At 43.5% G+C, this 16,585-nt stretch overlaps 1 protein-coding gene across 3 annotated transcripts in view; it reads left to right on the forward strand.

Moving 5' to 3' along the window:
- Window positions 1-11,545: 11,545 nt before the first annotated feature.
- The window catches only part of DOCK9 (dedicator of cytokinesis 9), a 372,149-nt gene continuing 367,109 nt past the window's right edge, over window positions 11,546-16,585 (forward strand). For all 3 annotated transcript variants that reach the window (XM_006831980.1, XM_006831978.1, XM_006831981.1), the window contains exon 1: window positions 11,546-11,718. In XM_006831980.1, the coding sequence (XP_006832043.1) occupies window positions 11,590-11,718 (129 nt within the window). In that variant the 5' untranslated portion in view covers window positions 11,546-11,589. The remainder of the gene's footprint in view (window positions 11,719-16,585) is intronic.

Below are 16,585 nucleotides of genomic sequence, written 5' to 3' on the forward strand. Positions count from 1 at the left end.
AGTGTTGGGCTGATTTTGAGTTTGATTCTTTTTCCTCCTTATGAAGAAGCCAGGGGGAGTCAGACATGGCCCGGGCAAACATCACAACACAGTCTTTGTTGTTTCAGTTCACGGAAACGTCATCCTTCCAGCTGTGCAGGCCCAAGCTTTAACCTGCTCTTTGCTCTCGGCCCCACATCCAATCTGTCTAGACTTTGCACTTCTTTGCACCTAGTTGCAGCCAATCAGGTCAAAGCCACCAGCATCCATTGGCTGCATGTTTGCCTCCTACCTAGTTCTGCTGCTTCCATTAGCCTCTCCTCATCCCAGTCTAGTCTCCACAAAGCTATGAAAACCTCAGTATCTGAGAAGCTTGGCAAAATGTTCCTCTCTTGATGACACTAAGTCCAACATAGATGTTCTTGTCAGGAAGCAATTAGAAGGCGCTTTGCTCTAAGCAATGATCTTCCATCTTCAATGTGTGATTGTTCATTATAGTTTCTGTGGCAGAGGGAAGAAAGGGTATGGAGGGCCACACAGGGAGCTTGAAAGTAGTGTACATTGCTTCAGTCCCTGTTCCACTGATTGGAATTCGGTCATCAGACAATCCCAATCTGCTGCAAGGAAGAGTGGGAAATGTAGTCCTCTTGTGTCCAGGAGGTTCCTGGGTGATACAAGTAGTTTGCGCCTGACTCCCAACCAAAACATTGGCAGTTGGAACCCAACCAGAAGTGCCACAGAAGACAGACCTGGTGACTTTGTTCTGCAAAGATTACATATAGCCAATGAGAATGGACTCGATGGCATGGTGTTGATGGGTTTGTTTCTGTTTGTTTGGAGTGCTTAGGAAGAAGAACAATACGAATGCAAGGCTAATAGTATCACTCTTCTACTCAACACCCTCAGCTGACTCAGGGTCAATGCCCAAAGCTTTACAGTAGTCTCTCACTTACCAGCCAGACTGCTCATCTTTATACTTTGCTTCTGTGGCTCATAACCTCTCTTTCACACACTGGTTCACTTTACTCTACTCAAGCCCCATGGTCTCTTGCTGCTCTCTGAGATTCCAGGAAGGACCCCTGGTTGTGCAGTGCATTACAAGCTGAGCTGCTAATCACAAGGTCAGTAGTTCGAATCTACCAGTTACTCTTCTGGAAAGCCATTAGGCTTTCTGCTCCACAGCCTCGAACACCCTACACAGGGTGGCTATGAGTCAGAACTAACTTGGTGGCACGCACACAACCATCACTACCACCAAGATACCAGAAGCCTATTGCACAGTGGTTAAGCATTTAGCTGCTAACTGGAAGGTCAGCAGTTTGAACCCACAGCTGTTCCACAGGAGAAAGTTGTGGCCATCTGCTTTTGTAAACATTTTGTTGTTGTGTTGTTAGGCGCTGTTGAGTTAGTTTTGACTCACAGCAACCCCACGTACAACAAAAGGACAACTGCTTAATCTTGCGCCATCCCCAAAGCCTTACAAATGCTGTAGGGCAGTTCTTTTCTATCCTGTAGGGTAGCTGTGAGTCAGGATAAACTCCATGGCAATGAATAGATAATACACCTGGCAAGCCCTTGCCTCAGGCCTTTGTACTTCTATTTCCTTTGCTTTTGATGGTCTTCTCCTAGACCACACGTGGGTCACTCCTTCTTTGTCTTCATGTCTTTATTCAATAGTTCCTTTCTTATGAGTTCTTCTCCTTCCACCCTACCTAAATATCAATCCCATCTCACCTCCAACATTTCATAACCCCCTCCCTTGCTTTGTTATTTTTTTAATCTTAGCATTTGCCTCAATCAAAGTACTCTACATTTTGCTTATTTGTCTTGTTTAGAGACTGTCTCCGGCACTGGAATGTTAGCTTCATAAAGACAGAAATTTTAAGTTGTTTTAATTGTGTTGAAACTTCAGTACTTAGAAAAGTCCCTAGCAAATAGTAGAGGCTCAATAAGTATTTGTTGAATGAGTAAGTTTGTGTCAACTAGGAATACATTTACAGTTTTACAGAGACAAGCAATTCTGTCATTCCTCATTGCCATGTTAAAAAATTCTATACAGGAAAGACAATACCAGAGTAACAAATCTGTATTTCGATCTATGTTAGAAAATTACAGCTCCTTCTAGATTACCTAATGAGCATTTCAGTGACAGAGAGAAGTGTTAACAGTCAAAGAAGACAAGGATCATCTGAACCAAGAAATCCACATGGTTGCCCTTTTTTTTTTTGACTCAAATCATTAACTTAGAAGATAATGTCTATAAATGAGCAGACAAATTCTACTAGCAATTCTTTGCATTTGTTTGTATATGACAGCTAATGGTTTCCTGGCCAAAATGATCCTTTTTGTTGCTGTGAATTTATTCAGAGTGGGATATTGAGGTAGCTGGGCTTTGGTTGTTAGATTTTCTCTGTTTGATGTATGGCAATAATAATGAAGATGAGGTGTGACAGCAAGGGGAGAAAAGGTGGTGGTGTTGTCATTAAATGCTGTCAAGTCACTTCCGACTCACAGTGACCCTGTATAGGGTTTCCAAGGAGCGGCTGGTGAGTTTGAACCATCGACCTGTGGCTCAAACTGACTTTACGGTCCAGTGCTTTAATCCTACAACGCCACACCAGGACTCTGAAGAAAAAACACTGCTGCAATTCTGCAGACAGAGGAGAACTGGCAAAGTCAGGAAGTTTGGCCATACACCAATATTTCAGCAACTGGTTTCCTCCTTCCATACCCTCAAGAAGCAGCATGCTGAGGAGGATTCGTGGGTTTAGAATTTTATAACGAGAGAAATGACAGTTGGTGCCAGAGCAGTTGTTGTGTTCACTGTTGGGCAAACTACTATGTTGAATGAAAATTGTTTATAATAAATGTGGTTTAAAACATTAAAAAGCACAAGTTGTAAGAACAAAATATTACTCACATTTTCTTTCAGGTTAACACCCACTGTACTTGCCACAACAACTGAGGTCGCTCTATGCAACTGTCTCCATATAAATATTTGCTTGCAAATGGACCTGGTCTGGGAAGCTTGACAAATATAACTCGTAATCAGACTGGTCTGTGCAAGATTCTTTTTCCCATCTCTTATTTAAAATATCTGTAGTTTTCCATTTAATGTGTGGCAGTTCCTGTGCTCTCTCTGTTTTTTTCATCTTCAGTAGTGTTTCCTGGGGTCATGTTTTATCCTTTGCATTGTTGGACATAATGGATCTAGACCCAAAACAAGAGCCAGAGGAGCTTCATTGAATGCCAGTTATACAAGAAACTATAAATGTAAGGGAAGCCTGCAGCTTTGATATTTACTAGTGTTTTCAGTCTGTAGAGTGCTCCAAAGAAGAACACAGACTAGGAAACACATCCAGGTTCTCCTGGGGTGGCACTGTAGGATAAGCACTTGACCTCAAGGTTGGTTTGAACCACAAGGCCAGTGGTTCAAATTCACCAGCCACTCCTTGGAAACCCTATACAGGGTCGCTATGAATCAGAACCAACAACACAATTCTCTGAAGTTTCTTCGTCTAACAGTTCAGACCCAGACATTTAGAGATGAGTCTGTTCTCAAGGATAGCTCTTCACTTCCTACCACTACGGGAAGCACAGGTTACAGTAAATTTGGAAGAGACAAGAAGAAACCACCATTTTTTTTTTTTTTTTACTTTCCTCCTGAAGAAAAAAAGCGATAGTCATTTGATATCACCTTTCAGAGCATACACTGAAACATTTCATAATCCTTGTTTAAAGAATCTTTTTTTCTTAAAGAAATACCTCAATCTCATTAACACCTCAGTTTCATTGAGTGGTTTTAAAACTATAGTCTAAATATAAAACCTTAGAAAAAATATCTCGGGAAATTTGGGGGAATATTGTTTTGTCTGAAATGTTCTGGACAGTTCATCTCTTGGATATTTTAATGAAAATATTATTAGGTGCATACAAGGTTAGAATTATTATACCTTTTATTATTATTTAGTATATCTCTTTAACACTCTAATGCTCTGTACCCTAATTCTCTTTAGTTTGATGATGACTCAGATGTACTTAACTTTATTTTGGCAAGCATTTGCCTAGATAAATTTCTTCCATCTTTCTATACTGCACTTTTTTTTTTTTACCTCTTTATTATTTAACTGAGCCTTTTATATGGTTTACCCAAAGCACACCTAAGCATGGCTTTTACTTTTTAATCCATACTGGATTTTTAATAGAGGTTTTAAATCCATGTACATTTATTATGATTACTAATTAATTGGGATTTCTTTATACCAGGTTACTTAATTTTGGGAGAGGGGGAGGGGTGAAAAGTATGCACAGGTCAAAATACACCATATCTATTTCTACATTTACCATTCAGTGACATTTTACCTGCTTATTTTATGATATTTGTTGTACTTTTTCTGTTTTACCCCCTCTCTCCTTTATTTTTCTCATTTATATTTATAAAAAAAAAGGAGTCACCAACCATTCCTCCCATAGCATACGCCATTCAACTGGGTTGGATCATTCTCTGTAGAATGATCTCAGATACCATATTCGCAATCATGGGGTTTACTGTTGTTGTTAAGTGCCGGCAAGTCAGTTCTGGGGTGACTCTGTATAGGGGTTTCCGAGGCTGTAAATCTTTACAGGAGCAGAAAACCTCATCTTTCTCCCATGGAACTTCTGATAGTTTTGAACTGCCAACCTTGAGGTTAGCAGGCCGACTCGTAACCACTACGCTACCAGAGCTCCTTTACAGGACTTATTAGGGAAGTTACTACATCACAGTGTAGGAGCAGAAATGCTCAGTGGACAGTTGTTCCAGTCAGGACAGTCTTTTCTGAATCATGGACACAGGCAGGCCTTTCTCTGCCCAGGAAATGTTGCAAAGCTCTTTTAGGGCTGCTGATAAATGCTCACAGGGTATAGCTCTCAACCAGATGCCTCAGCTTGAAGACACTCAAGTCTAGCTCCATGGATCAGCAAACCTAGCTCCCTCAATTAAATGCCTGGTGGCACCCCACTCTATAAATAAGCCTTCAGTCCAAAGGGAAGTTCACTGCTCTGTCTGGTGATCGGCTCTTGGTTCTGCTGCTGCTGATCCACTGCCAGGTGTCTGCTACTCCTCAGTGACAAAGTTTTCTGCCCTTCGGTTGAGGGGGTTCAATGGTCAGGTATCTTGGGGTCCAAAGGATGTGCTCCACTCCTGGTCCTCCTTTTTTACTAGTAGTGAGATTCCGTATCTCCTGATTCTGAGATGGTTCATTTTATATCTATGTTCGAGTTCCAAGTTTTTATAATTACAATGAACTCTACTAATCATCATTAACAGCTGAATTATAGAATCCAGCAGCATCTTTCCCAATCATTTCTTAGTCAGACCCATCAGGAAAAAGCTATTTTGGTGGGAGTTTACAGACAGTGTGGCTAAAAGAAGGAGCCACAAAAAGTGGTGTAGTGGGTTACATGTTGGGCCGCTAACTGCAACGTCAGCTATGTGAGTCCACCAGCTGCTCCCTCTCAGATCTTTTATCTGTGGTCATTTTTTTTTTTGTCGTATCTAAATTATATTCTTTCTTTTTAAAATTGAAATATAATTTACATACCACAATATCCACCCTTCCAGAGCATTCAAGTCAGTAAGTTTTTGCACAAGTTGTGTAACCATCATTATCTGAAATCTAATTTCAGAACATTTTCCTCCTCCCATGAAGAAACCTCTTCCCCATAGTCACTCTTAATGTCTATCTCCTCCCTGCTTCTGCACTGCTTTTGTTATGTGCTATCAAGTCAATTCTGAATAATAGGGCTCTGGTATAGGGTTTCCAAGAGCAGCTGGTGGATTTGAAGCCAAACTTGAGGTTATCAGTCCAGTGCTTATTTCTAGCAACCACTACCCTCCTTCTATCTCTATGATTTGGCTATCCTGGACATTTTATATAAGTGGAATCATACAGATGTGGCCTTTGGAATCTGACATCTTTCATTTTCAAGGTTCCTTTATGTTGTAACATGTATCATTACTTCATTTCTTTTTATGGCTGAAGACTATTCTATTGTACGGAGTGTGCCTCAACATAAAACCAAAATCCTCACAACTGAATCACTAAGCCACATCATGATAAAAGCAAAAAATGACTGAAGCTATCATGCATTTCATTGGACTTGGATTTACAATCAATGCCCAGGGAAGCAGCAGTCAAGAGCTCAAATGACGTATTGCATTGGAAAACTCTGCTGCACAAGACCTCTTTAAAGTGTTCAAGAGCAAAGATGTCCGTTTGAGGACTCAAGTGTGCCTGACCCAAGCCAGGGCATTTTCAAGAGCCTCATAATCATGGGAAAGTTGGACAATAAGGAAAACCATGGAAGAATTGATGCATTTGAGTTATGGTTTTGGAAGAGAATATTAAAAGTATCATAGACTATCAAAAGAATAAACAAATAGAATGTTCCTCAGAAGCAAGAATGGTGAGATACTGTCTCTTGTACTTCAGACATATTATCAGGAGGGACCAGTCCCTGGAAAAAGGACACCATGCTTGATGAAATAGAAGGCCAGTGAAAAAGAGGGAGACGCCCAATGAGATGGATTGGCACAGTAGCACCAGCAAAGGACTCAAGGTTAACAATAATTGTGAGGATGACACAGGACTAGACAGTGTTTTGTTCTGTTGTGCGTAGGGTATGCTGTTTATATATACATAAAGATGGTGGTAGTGATGGTGGTGTGCTGTCGAGTCAGATCTGACTCAGAGCAACCCCGCATAGGGTTTCTGAGGCTGTAAATCTTTACAGGAGCAGAAACCTAATCTTTCTCACGTGGGACAGGTGGTAGTTTCGAACTATTGACCCTGAGGTTATTAGCCTGATTTGTAACCACTATGCTACCAGAGCTCCTTATAGATAGAAATAGTTGTTGTTAAGTGCCATTGAGTAAGTTACAACTCACAGTGACCCTGTACAGGGTTTCTGAAGAGTAGCTGGTGAGTGTGAACCACTGACCTAGTTGTTAGCAGTTCAGGGCTTACTCTACAGCACCACACCAAGACTAAATATATCCACCACTCATCTGTCAGTTTCTCACACTGTGGTGGCGTATGTGTTGCTGATGATGCTGGTAGCTATGCCACTGGTATTTTGAATGTTGAGAGGATCACCCATGGTAGGCAGATTTTAGTTGAGCTTACAAATTAAGACACATTAGGAAGAAGGAGAGACAGACTACTTCTGAATGCTTAGCCACTGAAAACCTTATGAATAGCAGTGAAATATTGTCAGGTAGTACTAGAATGGTGAATATTGAAACATGGTAAATAACAGCAGAATATTGTCAGATATAGTGCTGGAAGATGAGCCCTTAAGGTTGAGCTAGGGAAGAGCTGCATATTAAAATTAGAGTTGACTGTGATGACACGAATGGATTAAAACCTTTGGAACCTGCATTTGCTGATGAGGCACAAACTCAAAATGAGGAGAAACAGCTGTAAATATCCGTTAGTAATCAGAACATGGAATGTACAAAGTATGAATCTAGAAAAATTGGAAGTTGTCAAAAATGAAATGGAATGCATAAACATTGAAGTCTTAGGCATTATTAAGCTGAAATGGACTGGTACTGGCCATTTTGAATCTGACAATCACATGGTTTACTCTGTCGGGAATGACAAATTGAAGAGGAATGGGGTTGCATCAATCATAAAAAAGAATATTTCAAGAACAGTCATGAAGTCCAAGGCTGTCTGTGATAGGATAATATCCATGCACCTACAAGAAGATAAGTTAATACAACTATTTTCAAATTTATGCACTAACCAATAAAGCCAGTTATGATGAAATTGAAGAATTCTACCAACTTCTTCGGTCTGCAATTGTTCAAGCATGCAATCAATATGCACTGATAATTACTGTCGATTGGAATGCAAAAGTTGGAAGCAAAAAAGAAGGCTCAGTAGTTGGAAAACAGGGCCTTGGTGATAGAAATGATTCAGGAGAGCACATAATAGAATTTTGCTAGACCAATGACTTCTTCATTGCAAATACCTTTTCAAAACAACATAAAAGTGGATTGTACATTTGGACCTCATCAGATGAAATTCACAAAATCAAATTGACTGCATCTGTGGAAAGAGACGGTAGAGAAGCTCCGTATCACCAGCCAAAAACAAGGCCAGGGGCAGACGTGGAATAGACCATCAATTGCTCCTATGCAAGTTCAGGCTGAAGCTGAAGAAAATCAAAAGAAGTCCACAGGACCCAATATATGACCATGAACATATCTCATCTGAATTTAGAGATCATCTCAAGAACAGATCTGCTGCATAAGACACTGATGACCAAAAACCAGAAGAGTTGTGGGATGACATCAAGAACATTATACAGGAAGAAAGCAAAAGGTCATTAAGAAGACAAGAAAGATGGAAAAGACCAAAATGGTTGTCAGAATAGACTCTGAACCTTGCTTTCCAGTGAAGAGATGCTAAAGCAAATGGAAGAAATGAGGAGGTACAAGAGCTGAACAGAAAATTTCTAAGGGGAGCTCAAGAAGACAAAGTCAAATATTACAAAAAAATGTGCAAAGATCTGGAGTTAGAAAACCAAAAGGGAAGAACATGTTCAGTATTTCTCAAGCTGAAAGAACTGAGGAAAAAATTCAAACCTCGACTTGAAATATTGAGGGATTCTTTGGGCAAAATACTGAATGATGCAGAAAGCATCAAATGAAGATGAAAGGAATACAGAATCACTACCAAAAAAACTCTCACATAATTCACAATAAAACATTTAAGGAAAAAAAAAAAAAAACAAACAGCAGAAAAAAAAAAGAGGTCAATGTTCAACAATTTCAAGTGGTAGCATATGATCAAGAGTCAATGTTGCTGAAGAAGTTCAATATGTACTGAAGATATTGGCAAAGAGTAAGGTTTCAGGAATTGATGAAGTATAAATGGAAGTCTTTCAACAGACTGATGCAGCATTGGAAGCATTCACTCATCCATGCCAAGAAATTTAGAAGACAGTTACCTGGCTAACTGATTGGAAGAGATCCATATTTGTGACCATTCCAAAGAGAGGCTCAAGTGTGGCAGCAATTGTGAGAATGTTGCAGGACCGGGTGGTGTTACACTCTGTTATACAGTGCTGGCGCTCTCTCACCAGTTGATTCTACAGCGCCATACCAGTACTCCCTGCAGCCCCGCTCTCTCTATAAATGTGATTGCCTTTTTAAGCTTAAACATAATTAAAGAGCTGAGAAAAAGTTTTTGTCTCGGACCTTTACTTGAGTTTCGAACTTACAGGGACACACCTTCGTTTATACATCTCAGTCTAGCATCAGTTTTCAGTCCAGATAAGAATCAACCTGACACACTTTAGTGTAGATTGATAGTATAAATGTGGGCTATGCAACGTCATCCAAAACCGCATAAATTCCCATCCAAAGGTAACAGAGGGATTTGCACCCACCCTACCCTATTGGAATCATCCAGCACCTGCTGATAGAGGTTTGCGACATCAGCTGGGCTGAGGCTTTAGAAATTGGCCATTCTATTTCACAGAGGAAATGGGTCAGTGTGTAATTGTTTTTATTATCATACATTATTTTACTTGTTTATCTTCCAATCTGTCAGATTCACTCAGCGCCACATCCTGTGGTCCCAACCCACTAGGAAAACAATTCAGCAGGCATTAATTTAGTACTGACTGCTTGCCTAACCTTCAGTTGTGCTGTATATGGTTGTTTGCTGTTGTTAAGTGCCACTGAGTGTGTGTTGACTCATAGCGACCCTGTACAGGGTTTCCTAGGAGAGTCTAGCGAGCTCGAACCGCTAACCTTGCAGTTGAAACTGACCATGCAGTTCAAATCGACCTTGCAGTTCAGCGCATTAACCCTCAGCGCCACACCAGAACGCTGCTATGTATTAGATCAGTCCGTAAGTTCCAAATGATGTTTTCCTGTCTTGAATCAGGAGTCTGGTATTTTTTGCTATCACTTTAAGATTACGCTTCAGGCCAGTGTTTGGCTTTCTGGCAGGGTGGGACGCAAAGAAGTGCCACCTTCACAAAGGCAACTGTGGTTACTGAGTCTCAGCGTACAGAAAGAACGGCAAAAGGGCTTTTCTAGCAAAGTCTGTTTCGAAAATGTTCCTGCGCACCTCTAAGTGATATGGCAGGTAAGAAGCTGTCCATCAGCAGGCGACGGGCGTGGCCCGAGCCATTCCGGCCAATCAGCGGAACCCCTCTTAAGCAAAGGCTCCTGCCGGGGAAACCCGCTCAAATCCAAACCACTGAGCATGCGCCATGGCTCTCGTCCGCGCCACGCAAATCCCATTTTGGCACCCTTTTCGCGTCTCTGTCAGTGTTAGATTGTTTAAGTTTCCTCAGCAAAAAGGGAAAAAGGAGAAAGCCGTGGAAGACCCTTAGGGACGGAAAAACGGTAAAGCCTGTGTCAGAAAGAAGTTTTTGAGCAGCGGTGGCTGCCACCAGCTTTCTAGGTCAGATCCCTGGCTCCACGACTAGCCTTTCCCCAAATTGGGGCCAAACAGTACCACGTGCTACACAAACACACCTGTCAATGACTTTTTTCATCTTGCAGATAAGCGATCATCAGAATGTCCAAGGGTGACGCAGCAGCTCATCCTGAGTGACTCCCAAATCTCGCTAGCCAGTGTCCCCCTTAAATCCACCTTTCCTTGTCTTAGGATGTTTTGCTTCGACTCTGTGAGAGTCCCCCCAGTTCATCAGATGCCTCTGGGGAAGAAGCTGTGGCTACAGGGCCAGAAACGCAAGCGTGACTTCATGGAGTGCTCCACGCTCCATCCCAGGAAGGGACGCTCTTCAAGGTGGTGGTTTCCGAGGGCCCGTGCTCTCTGGGTGCTGCGTAAATACCACTTTACTAAACCCTCCGTCCTTACAGATGTCCCCGGTTCACTGCCACGGACTCCATGTGCACACTGGGGGTCTTGGTGCCCCCGAGCGCTGATGCCTTCACGGGCTGGAAGACCAGGCTTCAGGTGCTCCGGTAGTGGTTCCAGAGACTCAGTCCCCTTTACCCAGCGACTGTGCGCCCTCCCGGAGGAGAGGCACATCTTCTGATGTGCCTCCAGGAGAAACGTTGGTCGGTAGCGGCGGAGCCCGGGCACTTTCTGCAGGGGTCCCGCGCAATTCGCTGCGGGACATGCGGCCGCTAAACCCACTCCCAGAGCGCGCAGGCAGGGCCTCTAGCCCGCCCGCCTACCCGCCTCGCCGGCCCCTCCTCTGCTCGCCGCCCCGCCCCGCGCCGCGCCGGACACCCCGCCCTGAGGAGGCGGCCCGGCGAGCGGCTGCCGAGAGAGGCTGGTGGCATGGGGGAACCGCCGCAGCCGCCGCCACCTCACGCACAGTCGCCTGGAGAGAGCCCAGGAGCTTCTCCGCGCGCTGGGGGCTGCGGACGCCGAAAGGGGAGTCACAGACCGTGACAGCGCGGAGGGTGCGGCCGGGGCTGTGCCGCCTGAACGCTCAGCGAGCTCCGGGAGAGCAAGAGGGCGGCGGGGCCGGGAGCCGCTGGCGGACCGGGCCGACAGCGGACGGTGCACCTGGCGGTGGCGCGACCGAGGCGGACCGCAGGAGCTGGGAGAGGCGGTGGCGGCGGCTACGATGTCGCAGCTGCCGCTGCTTCCCGCCTCGGCCGAGACTCGGAAGTTCACCCGGGCGCTGAGTAAGCCGGGCACGGCGGCCGAGCTGCGGCAGAGCGTATCGGAGGTGGTGCGCGGCTCAGTGCTTCTGGTGAGTAACTAAGAACCCGGAGACGGGGGAGGGAGGCGAGCGCAGGTAGCCCCCGGGGCCGTGCGCCCGCGCAGCGCATCCCCTGGCGCCCCCTGCGCAGTTCCCTTCATTCCCGAGAATGCCCCAGGATTTGCAGGTTAAGAGGTTAGATGGGAGTCGGGAGGGAGGTTGGATTGGGGAAATAGGAAGGTTATGTGGGGACAGCAGCTCCCAGACCCTCTTCCTGCGTCAGGGAATCAAGTTTCCCTTGCTGCGCCTTTCCTCTTGGTTAGTTTCCTGGGACTGAGATCCCCTTCGCCCTCCCTTCTGTCAACTGGACAATTTACTCTTCTTTGGTCTCTTCCTCATGCAGTCCGCCAGCCAGCCGAGGGTGGGAGAACGCTTTGCGAACCTTTTGGGTGGCCTGACTCAGAGAGAGTGGGTTCGGTATTCCCCCACCCCAAACTAGTAACCTGAGATTTGGCCTTATCTTAGGCAGTAGCTTGAGGAGCCTGATAGGAACCCTTGTTCATTTCAGCATTGGTGCACATTACTATTAAGTTTGGAGATTTGAAGCAAGCATCCTCCAAATCAATCACGTGGTGACATAACGCTGTTAGAAAATAGGCTTCTGGGTGTGAAGAAGATAAAGCTCGAAACCAACTTTTCCACATCCAGGGCTGCATGAATGTACTTTTGGAAATGCCGTACATTGCGATTCCTTGGACTGTACAGGAATGGCGCCGGAACTTCTGAGCGTCGTTTGCGCAGCAGCATGTGCTTCAGGGCAACTGGAAACTTTTAGCAGCTCCTTGCATTGTGTCAGACATTTGTTTTTCTGGAAGGGGCTTGTTTGTGACTGGGTGATTTGTGTTGCTTGTTGGTACATTGAAAGAAACTGGACCTTGTAACTGATTCTTTGGGTTTTGTGACTGTGTAAGACATCTGGCACATAACAATAACAACAGGGCATCTGGTGACTCCTTAACACGTGGACTGAGGTATCTTTTTTTTTTTCGAGTCAGGTTGATGCCCTTCGTGGCCTCATAGTATTGCATGAATGATGTTGTGGAGAGTGGAGATGAAACTTCATTAATTTCTCTATCCAGTTTGTTCAGTATGGCTTTTCTCTTTCTTGTCAGCTCTGCAAATCATTCCAGAGTTCTCAAACTGGGCTAACCTCCAATTCGATTAATAACATTTTTTGCATTATTTTGCACTTGAGCAGTTTATGGTAGGGAGGAAGCAGGAGGTGAGAACAGACTAAAATCAGGCCATCGCTGCAATAACTGAATGATAACTTCTCTTGCTTTGGCCTGAATATGACACCCTCCTGTAGCTTTCTTACTTTTTGTTAAGGATACAACCTACACAATTCATGGCATCATTCATGTTCTCACACGGAACTTGGTTCTTTTAACTGGGGCTGCTGCCCTCGTTGTTATTAAGTGCCGTCAAGTCAATTTTGACTCATAGTGACCCTGTATAAGGTTTCCAAGGAGCTTGAACCCCTGATCTTGCAGTTAGCAGTCCAGTGCTAATTCTACAGCACCACACCAAGACTCCCTGCTCTCATTAGGGAGAAGATCTACAAGAAGAGTGAAATAAAATTTATTACTTTGTCATGATCTCCAAAGGATTTCAAAGACCATCATCCCTCTGGTCTGACAGCTTCTACCTGAAGATCAAGCCAAAATCCAAAGCCACTGCCATTGAACTGATTCTCATTCATAGTGATGCTCTAGGACAAGGAAGAACTACCCCACGGGGGTTCCAAGGTTGTAAACTGTATGGAATTAGACTACCTCATCTTTCTCCTGCAGAATGGCTGGTGGGTTTGAACCATTTCCGTTAGCAGCCCAGTGCACTTTAACCACTTCACTTTACTAATCGATTTCTTTCTTTTTTTTTTTTTTTTAAAGCTGGTCCTTATTGTATTGCTGATAGGTTTGACTGTAGCTGTGAAATTTGAACACATTTTAGGGCATGAATAAAACTGACCTTTGACTTGTCAGCTGAGTGCTTTAATCATTGTGCCACCAGGGCTTCTTAACTGAAGACAGGTACTAGCTGATTAAGAAAACAGGTACTAGCTAATTAAGCCACTAGATTGAGTACAGACTGCTAATTACTATGGTGCAGTTGTTGTTGTTAGGTGCCATCAAGTTGGTATTGACTCATAGTGATCCTGTGCACAACAGAACGTAACACTGCCTGGTCCTCGGCCAACCTCACAATTATTGCCACACTTGAGCCCATTGATACTGCCACTTTGCCAATCCATCTTGCTGGGGGTCTTCCTCTTTTTCTCTGACCCTCCACCTTACCAAACATGATATCCTTCTGACAATATGTCCGAAGTAGGAGAGGTGAAGTTTGGCCATCCTGGCCTAATCCTTGAATATCTGCCTTTCCTGTCAGAGACTGGCCTACTTGTCCACTGTCCATTCCTGTGTCAGACATGCTTCTGCTGTGCTGCCTCATGACATTAGTCGTCTCTCTGTTTTTCCCTGGATACCATCATAAAAATCACTTCAGCTTCCAGGACAGCCTGAGGGTTGAATAGTCAGATGCCTGGCTGGTGTCTCAACTCCGTCTCGTCTGTATGTGGTTGGTCATTTGTCTGATGAAACCCATGCTTAAACAAAGAGAGAATGCCAGAGATTGCTGAGCCTACTTGGCCAGGCTAAATGTGAAATTGGAATTGCGTAGTAATTGTTCTGAAGTGCACAAGGAGGAATTTGGGATCTGTAGCTTCTGGATACTGAAAGATAACACAGTTTACCCATAAGTCTCAGCCCCTTCACCTTTTGCTGCTGCCTGTTTCCTCTTGCTGCTTCCTAGTGTTTGCTAGGAAGCCACAGCAGGTGCACCTACCAGCCCTGTTCTGGTGTGGCTTTGTTGTGTGAGGATTTACGGTAATCTTGTACTTTACAGGACTCCGAGAAGTACCCAAGTCAGGGCTCCAAATCCCGTGTTCTCTCCATTTATGCTTGGAAGGAAGTAGTATTCTGCTCTGTCTTTGATAACATGGGTCAGCAGTAGTACAGTGCTTTCAACATAGTAAAGCTCAATAAATATTCTTAACAATCTGACTCATAAAGTCAATCCAGTGTTGGGCTAGAAAACAATGAAACAGCGTATGGATTTAACTAGCTCTTCCCACAGTTCAGGTATTGATGAGTGCATGGTCGTGAGATCAGAAACCTAATGAAGTTGAATCGTTCAATGGCTAATAAAAACTGCTATTAGAGAAACAGACTTTAAAGTTTAAAATTGACAAATGCTTATATGGTTTTCATTGTTCATAGAGTCACTTTTCATAGGCTCTGGTTTGTGGGCCTTTAAAGGTAATTTCTGAGTCCTCGTGTGGTGCTGTGGGTTAGGTGCTAAACTGCAAAGTCTTTTGAACTGCAAGTTTGGTGGTTCAAGCTCACCAGCTGCTCCTTGGAAACCCTATACAGGATCACTATGGGTCAGAACCAACTCGATGGCACTTAATAACAACAAAACCAACAGCAAAGGTTATTTTGTATTATTTAAAAACTGGAAAATAAACATAGAAAAAATAGAATAGTATGATGAACTCTTATATATCATATTTAATAATGGGGTCCTGGTTTGGCACGGTAGGATAAGTACTGGACTGCTAATCACAAGGTTGGTGGTTCAAACCCACCAATGCTCCTCAGAAACCCTATTACAGGGTTGCTATGAATTGGAACCAAACCAACTTGATAGCACTTAACAACGAGACTCATTATTTACCAAGATTTTGCCAAACATACTTCACCTATCATTTATATATATATATTTTTTGTAAATATATTGTGAGTCCAGACCTTGTGTCATTTCACTTTTATATACTTAATACGGGTTATAGGAGTCGTAGAGCCCTGGTGTGGCGCTGTGTGTTAATGCGCTGGCCTGCAAGCTTGGTTTGAACTGCAAGGTCAGTGGTTCAAGCTCATCAGCCACTCCTTAGAAACCCTCTACAGGGTTGCTATGACTTGGAACCAACTCGACAGCACTTAACACAGGAGTCCTGGTGTGGCACTGTAGGATAAGCACCGGACCACATCTTGATTTGAACTACAAGGCCATTCCTGAGAAACTGTAAAAAGGATTGCTATGAGTCAGAACCGACTCGACAGCACTAAACATAGAGTCCTGGTGTAGCGCTGTAAGATAAGCACTGGACCACAAGGTCGATTTGAACCTCAAAGTAGCGGTTCAAACTCACCAGCCACTTCTTGGAAACCCTATATAGGGTTGTTATGAGTTGGAACTGACTTGACGACACTTAACAACAGCAGCATCAACAATATATGTTATTAAAAACAGGGCTATTTTATTATATAACTGTAATGCTATTTTGATAAAATTAATATTAATTTATGCATCCATTCTTCAAAATACCCTGATGATTTTTTTAAATCTTTGTTTTCAACAGGGACTAAAGATTTGCAGAGGTTTTTAAATATAGCTAGCGCCTTCCTGAGTCCTAGAATTATTGATTGAATTATTGATGAAGAGACCCCAGTGCGGCGTCTGGAGTCCTGGTTTGAATCCTAGAGATTGGTAGCTCAGTTTGGAGCCAGCCAGGATTGCTTCCTCAGCACTATGCTTCCTTAGACATGTGACTTAACCTCAGTTTCCTTGCTTGTAAAACAGGGATAGTAATTGTACTACTTACCTTATAGGGTGATTGTATGAAATGAATACAATACAGTACAGCGTGCTTACATATCTGATTTAGAAGTACAACCACAATGAAGTTTTATGTTATCTGAGGATTTCAAAGAAATCCTTCAATCTCACAGGTGTCTCAGCTGCTTAAGTCAGGTTGTTGTTGTTGTTGTTGTTACGTGCCGTGGAGTCAGTTCTG

The sequence above is a fragment of the Chrysochloris asiatica genome, unplaced genomic scaffold (genome assembly GCF_000296735.1).
Source record: "Chrysochloris asiatica unplaced genomic scaffold, ChrAsi1.0 scaffold00005, whole genome shotgun sequence".
NCBI lineage: Eukaryota > Metazoa > Chordata > Mammalia > Afrosoricida > Chrysochloridae > Chrysochloris > Chrysochloris asiatica.